At 36.2% G+C, this 7,907-nt stretch overlaps 1 protein-coding gene across 1 annotated transcript in view; it reads left to right on the top strand.

The window, feature by feature from the left end:
• ME1 (malic enzyme 1) overlaps positions 1-7,907 on the top strand; it is a 187,939-nt gene that overhangs the window by 79,596 nt on the left and 100,436 nt on the right. The window contains exon 3 of the mRNA XM_019652469.1: positions 4,491-4,566. Within this exon, the coding sequence (XP_019508014.1) occupies positions 4,491-4,566 (76 nt within the window). The remainder of the gene's footprint in view (positions 1-4,490; positions 4,567-7,907) is intronic.

Raw genomic sequence — 7,907 nt, 5'->3', positions numbered from 1 at the left:
TGTGTGTGTGTGTGTGTGTGTGTGTGTGTGTGTGTGTGTGTGTGTGTGTGTGTGTGTGTGTGGTGTATATATGGGGAGTAGTAGCAGGGAGGAGGCAGACAGTAAACATGTGAAAAAATAAATAAGATAATTTCAAGTAGTTATAAGTATTATGAAGATTATAAAAATGTTAAGGTGGAGGTGCTTTAACTGCTGTTATCAGAGAAGGCCTGAGGAGCTAAAGTATTGAATTGAGGCCTGAATGATGAGAGGAATTAAGTAGGTCGTTCGATTTACATTTGGAGCCCAAGGGAGTGACCTGGATTGAAGACAGAAGTTTGAGAGTCATCATTGTGAACAAGATATTCAAAGTCATGTCAAACACAGTTGAGAAGTCAAATAAGATGAGACCTGAGGGTTGCTCTTTTCCTTTAGTCAAATGTGAGTCATCAGTGACTTTGGTAAGAGTTGTTTCTGTGTAAAAGTGAGGGAGAAAAGCTTTATTAATAGATTGAAGAGAGAATGGAAGATGAGGAAATGGAAACAATAAGAATATACAAATCTTTGAAGGGTTTTGCTATGAAGGAGAGGAGAGTAGGGAACAAAATCCAGTCTATTCAAAGAAGGATATTAGCGCAGGTTGTTATGCCAGTAAGAATGATTCAGTAGAGAAAGTGATGGTGTAGCACGGCAATAGGATAATTGCAGGAGTGCATAACAAACCTAAAGGTAAAACACAGAACTATAAAACTCCTAGAAGATAACATAGGAGAAAATCTAGGTGACTTTGGGTATGGCAATGACTTTTTAGATGCAACACCAAAGGTACAATCCATGAAAGAAATAATGGATAAGGTGGATTTCATTAAAATTAAAAAATTATTCTCTACAAAAGATGCTTTGAAGAGAATGGAAAGATAAGTCACATACTGGGAGAAAATATTTGCAAAATATATATATGAGAGGGAACGTTTATCCAAAATATACAAAGAACTCTTAAAACTCAGCAATAAGAAAAACAACCCAATTAAAAAATGGACCAAAGACTTTAACAGACCTTACTGAAGAAGATTCATATACAGATGGTGTATGAAAAGATGCTCCGCATTGTGTGTCATCAGGGAAATGCTAACTAAAACAACAATGAGATATAACTACGCATTTATTAAAATGACCGAAATCTAGAACACTGACAACACCTAATGATGGTGAGGATGTTGAGCAACAAGAATTCTCGCATTCATTACTGTGGGAATGGAAAATGGTACAGCACTGTGGAAGACAATTTGCGGATTTACAAACTAAACATACTTTTGCTGATATGATCTAGTAATCTCACCCCTGATATAGTACGCCCTCACTTAACATCGTGGATAATTTCTTGGAAATTGTGACTTTAGCAAAACAATGCATAATGAAACCAATTTTACTGTAGGCTAATTGATAGAAACAGGAGTTAAGTTCCTAGGCATATTTATGGTCACAAAAACATCACCAAACTTCTAAATAAAGACCCCAAACACTTCTAATACTAAACATTGAAATAAATGTGAGGTATACATATATTTAAGAAAGATAAATAAAAACAGGTAAGATAATCATTTCCAACCTGCTTATTCCAATTCAGGGCTGCAGGGGGCCAGAGCCTATCTCAGCAGCTCAGGGCGCAAGGTGGGAACCTGCCCTTGACAGGACGCCCTTTCATCACAGGGCACACCCACACTCACAGCCATGCTCACTCAGAGTGGGACAATTTAAACACATCAACTCATCTCATGTGCACATCTTTGGGATGTGGGAGGAAACCTCAGTACCCGGAGAAAACCCACGCAGATATGGGGAGAAAACTCCACACAGACAGTGGTCCTGGTTGGGAATTGATATATATTTTTTCTCATCAATGTTAGAATAAAATGATGCTGAAGTAAACAATATTATTCAAGGACCTGCTATATTTATCCAAATGAGTTGAAAACTTATGTCCACACAAAAATCTGCACATGAATATTTAACAGGAGTATGTCATTTTAAATTTGTCCAGATCCATAGAGTGCACAACACCACGAGTGACCCTAATGTAAACTATGGACTCTGCATGATAATGATGTGTCAATGATGTAACAGGTGTTCCACTCTGGTGGGGATGTTGATAATGGGGAAGGTTATACGTGTTTGGGGACAGGGGTGTATAAGAAATCTCTGTACCTTCTTAATTTTTCTGTGAACCTAAAACTGCTCTAGAAAATAAAGCCTATTTAAAAATAAAAGATGCAGATGGGTTAATGGAGTTTATATTAGAAAGATGAGGTAGTTTTTAGCCTACTGCATCTGTTTCTGTTTGAAATTTAAGATTTGGTTATCAACTGAGAGTGAGAGGGATTTAGGTATAGGAGAGGTGAGGAGAAAAGAGAAGGTGTGACTGGTCATCAGAGTGGTGAGCTGAATTTGCTGGGAAATCCTAGTGGTAAACTTTAGAAGAGTGACAATTTGAGATTTCTGGTCATAAATAGGAAGTGAATCTTAACTTTTTTTGGTAATGTTTCTTATAATGATATTTTGATTAATAGCAGTAGGAATCCCTATTACCTAGATTGTGGTCTTGAAATACCACCTTCTATTAAAAGAAACTAGGACTTCTTAGAGAAATGGCTAATGTCAAGCCTGGGGCAGACGTTTTCAAGACAAAATGGAACATCTTGTCATAACAGACCAAGGAAGCTATCAGAAACTATTATAGTCATTTTAAAAGGGCTCAGCAGCCAAAGTGAAGAGTCTTTCACTGGCTAAAAATGGGACAATTTGAGTTTCAATAATAAAAAAAAAATAACTGTGATGGATTAAGACACAAAATATCTTTAAATCCAGGAGTTCATATTGATCCAACACACACACACACACACACACACACACACACACTCACACTCACCCCTTTCGAAGGTGCAGGTATCCACAACTACCCCTTTACATACACACACACACACACACACACACACACTCACACTCACCTCTTAGTGGAAACTCTTGAAGAATTACAGCAAATGAGCTCTTTATTTTAATAACCAGTAAGTAAAGAGAAAGAATCAAGCATTTATCCTTTCCTTGTATCAGCTTTACCATTGGGTACCCAAACAATAGGTGTGGTAAAATTTCTCTTTAAAGAAGTGTTCCAGCTAATAAATAATGATTGATAGAATTGGAATATCACCATTTTGAACACTAAATGAATCAATGAATTTAGATATTAAGCATCAGCAGCAGCTAAAATCACAAAAGTATAAGGTATTATGCATTTTCTGATAGCACCAAACTATAACGTGTCTTGTAAAAAAATTGAACATGAATCTGATTAAGCCTTTAGATTCAATTACCAATTTTCTGAGAAATACAGAGTAAAGATTAACGTGTGAATCTGTACTATAAGGATGCAATCAGGCCAGCCGAGTGGCTCAGTTGGTTAAGAGCTCGCTCAAGAGTTTGAGCTCTGAATAACAGCGGTTCGATGCCTGGCCTGATCTGAGCTGCCGCTGAGCTGCCAACAGGTGGCAGGATGGCTCAGCTAAAAAAAAAGGATGCAATCAACAAAATCCAGATTTTGGGAAACTTTACCAAATTAAATAGTAGTACCTATGGATGGTTTGTAATTTGAATAACTATAAGGGAATGATACCATAAAAGTCAGGAGAGTGGTAACTCTTAGGAGGGAGGAGTTTAGATTGGGAAAAAGCATGTGGAGGGCTTCCTGGGCAGCCGACAAGATCCTCTGCTTCAAGTGATATTACGTAGAAGGGTGCTTGCCTTGGAACAATTCACTAAGCCTTACATTTGTCATATGTGATCCTCTGTATTCAAGTTATATTTAACAATATTAAAGTAAAACTATTAAGCAAGGTTAAGAAAATAAAATTTTTCTAATTTTAAAGTTAATTGTTAGGCTTTCCTAAGAAATGGGGAACAGGGGCAAGCAGTGTTACAGACTTCAGTTCACAGTCTAAATAATTGTTGCAAACAGCAACTAAGCTCACAAATCAAAGAATCAAATAAGTTCCACGTGAAAGGACTGCTTAGTATTCAGTCACTTCAGCCATTTCTAATACATGTTATCATCACACTTAATATCTAATAAATGGGATATACACTGAAAATGCCTGTTTATATATGCTTCATGTTGTTCTTCAAAGGGTTTTTATATAATTTAATGAAGACTGTAAATGAATATATGAGTGGAATTGGTAATACTATTTAAATACTCATTATAAAAATAATGAATGTTTAATTAGAAAACATTTAAGAACATGTAATCTAAGAATACTTTCATTGTAGATATTAGTATTTGTATTGTTTAAATTAACTTCTTCCTTATAACATTCCTATCCCTTATTTTTTTAAGGAAATTATTTTCACTAGTTTGATAAAAATGGAGATATATCAAGTTTATTTGAAAAATTTTTTAAATGTTCATGATAGTTTGACGAGTCTGAAGTAAATTAAAACTACTTCTTTTTTTCTGTCAGAGGTCTCTTTATTAGTATCTATGATCGAGGGCATATTGCTTCAATTCTTAATGCATGGCCAGAAGATGTCATCAAGGTAAGTTATCAAATTTTCCCACTATGGCAAATTTGTTCTTTTTCCTGTCCTGTAACATATTGACATTTTTCATGACATTAGGTAGCATTCACTAGCTTTTCTTTCTAGTGACTGTCACCTGATTTATATTTCTTTGATTTTTGCACAGTGGATTAATTTTATGCTGATACAATTTAGATACTAACTTTCCCCATTATTTTCATATAATTAGTATTTCCTTATTCATTGTCAGCAATGATAAATGTTGAATTAATGTTGAAATAGCATATGAATTTCCTTAAGCAAACTCCATTGCCATATTTTCTGTGTTTATTCATCCACTGAGAGGCGTCCAGGTAGGCAAAAAAGTCTGTTACTTAATTTCCTTGATTGTTGTAACCATAAGTAGCTCACCTGACTTCCCTCTATGAGAGAATTAATGAAAATAAAATAACAGTATTATCTGACATTTGTTAGTTTTCTGTCAGGGACGCTATACGTGGGTTAACTCTTGTAATTATCGTGAGCATTCAGTGAGGTAAGGAAGGCTTAGGTCTCACAGTAGTGTGTGGTGGTGGTGGCAACTGAATGCAGGCCCCTGAGCCCTTGCTCTTAAACATGGTGCTCCACCATCTTCCCTGTCTAAGGAAAGTGAGATGGATTTATCCCCTCTTTGGCTCCCCCTCCTTCTTTCTGTTAGATGTCCAACAACTCTGTGGTATCCTTTATGATTAAGACTGAATAGTGGTACAAAGGCACTTCAGCTGGGACTTCTGAAGTGTGACTCCTTTAATGATCTTTTCTGTTTGAACACTTGTGGGGAGTTTTGACTCACTCTGATCTTTAAGGCTCATGCTAGGCAAACTTGTAAAGCAAAATAGTTTGTTTTTACTATTTCCAGCCTTTCCAGGTTTTTCACTTTTTCCCACCTAAGTTGCTTCCTCAAGTTTTCTCCCACCAAGTGGCCTGCACTGTCCAAAGATCCTGTTCTTAGGAATTACCTTAAAAATGAGCTAGTTCTATGAAGCATAAATGTCTGGTCCTCTAAGAAGGACACTTACATTTAATCGGGACTCTAGAGAGGACTTTAAGAATGAGTCAGTCTAGGAAATAGTTCTGAGATAGAGAGGTCTAATTAGCACCCCTGTAATCATAATGGCGAGGCAATGAGCAGTGCCCTAGCTTCATGTCCTTCCCACGAGCTGATTAACTTTATTAAGAGCCTACCTGTGTCCTTTTGACTCTTAATACTGGATCCTCAATGATATTCCTGATCCTACCTATACCTACTGTTACTTAAAAATTCTAGCATAGGGTGGCAGCCATCAGCAGATTGCTTTGCATTTCATGCCAGGTGTCCCCTGAGCAGGGCACAGGCTGTAGCTGAACTTGGCCTGCAGCGGGGAGGGGAGCAGGGTGAAAAAGGTGATGGGATTAAGGAGTACAAATTGGCTATCATCACAAGACAAATAATAACAAGTATTGGAGCAGCTGTGGAGAAAAAGGAACCCTCATACACTGTTGATGGGAATGTAGATTGGTACAGCCACTATAGAACAGTATGGAGGTTTCTCAAAAAATTAAGAATAGAATTACCATGTGACCAGCAATCCCTTTCCTGGGTATCTACCCTCAAAATCTGAAAACACTTATTTGTAAAGATATATGTACTCCAGTGTTCATTGCAGCATTATTTATGGTGGCCAAGACATGGAAACAAACAAAGTGTCCTTCAATAGTTGACTGGATAAAGATGTAGTGCGTATATACAATGGAATACTACTCTGCCATAAGAAAAGATGAAATACTGCCTTTTGCAAGAACATAGATGGATCTTGAGATCATTATGCTAAGTGAAATAAGTCAGACAGAAAAAGTTGAAAACCATATGACTTAACTTATATGTGGGATATATAAAACTGAAGGCAACCAAGGAGCAAGACAAGCAAATAAAGAAACAAAAACTCATAGACACAGACAACAGTTTAGTGGTTACCAGAGGTTAAGGGGAGAGGGAAGTGTTAGAAGAGGGTAAAGGATGTCAAATATATGGTGATGGAAGGAGAACTGACTCTGGGTGGTGAACACATAATGCAATATAAGATGATGTATTATAGAATTGTATACTTGCAACCTCATTAGTTTTGTTGACCATTGTCACCCCAATAAATTTTAATAATAAAAAAAGTAAAAATTAGTAGTTACAAAATAGTCATGGGGACGTAAAGTAAAGCATAGGGGATACAGTAAATAATATGGTAACATCTATGCACAGTGCCAGCTGGGTATTAGACTAGCCAATGGGATCATTTCTTAAATTATGTAAATGTTTAACCCCTATGCTGTACACCTGAAATTAATATACAATAACATTGATGTCAACTGTAATTGAAAATTTTAAAAAGGGATAGGAAAGGTGAAGGGGAATAAGAGGTTCAAATTTCCAGGTATAAAACAAATAAGTCATGGGGATGTAATGTACAGCATGGGGAATATAGTCAACAATACTGTGATAGCGTGGGACAGTGTCAAATGGTTGCTGGACTTATCACGGTGATCACTTTTTTAGGTATATAAATGTTGAATAACCATGGTGTACACCTGAAACTAATATAATATTGCATGTCAGCTATATTTTAATACAAACCTTGAAAAGATTAAAAACCTAGCATAGTGTCTGGCACATATCAGGCACTTAATAAATGGGAGCTATTTACTGTAATAGAATAGTGAAGAATAAGATGTATGCTCTACTGTGTAGTTAAAAGCATACCTGAAACAAAATCAATCAGTTATTAGACAATATTAAACTGTCTGGTATAGATTACAAGTGCCATATTCACTCATTCAGAGAATATCATTCAGAGAAGGCTGGAATAGTTAAGAAATTTTTCTAGTCAAATTGGAACTTAAATCGAGCCTTTAATAATTAAAAAGAAAATATATTGTCTTAAGAAGGGAGCATATGAATGTAGGTATCAAGTTTAAGAAGAAAATGGTGTGTTCTTGTGCAATAAGGAAATTGGATGATCCAATTAAAGATAAGTATTAATATTGAAATGGAGTGTAAGTAAGGTTGCTTAAGTAAGAGGTGGTCAAATTATTATGAATGATCGTGAAATTCATAAAGAGGGATTTAGACTTGAAAAATAGAATGTCATAATTATACAAAGAAATGAATTTAAGTAATATTTGAGAAAGGTTCATCAGAGAGAGAAGAAAAGGAGGCAAGAATTCTTCATCTAGGTAAACTACAACACAAGTGTAGACCCTGGGAAAGGAAAAGAAGGAATGAAGTCAGGACATGGGAGTATAGTGAGAGAGAGAGAAAGAGAGAGAGAAAGAGAGGGAGAGGGAGGGAG

Source organism: Hipposideros armiger, unplaced genomic scaffold, assembly GCF_001890085.2.
Source record: "Hipposideros armiger isolate ML-2016 unplaced genomic scaffold, ASM189008v1 scaffold_180, whole genome shotgun sequence".
Lineage (NCBI taxonomy): Eukaryota > Metazoa > Chordata > Mammalia > Chiroptera > Hipposideridae > Hipposideros > Hipposideros armiger.
This window is presented reverse-complemented; position numbering and strand designations above follow the sequence as displayed.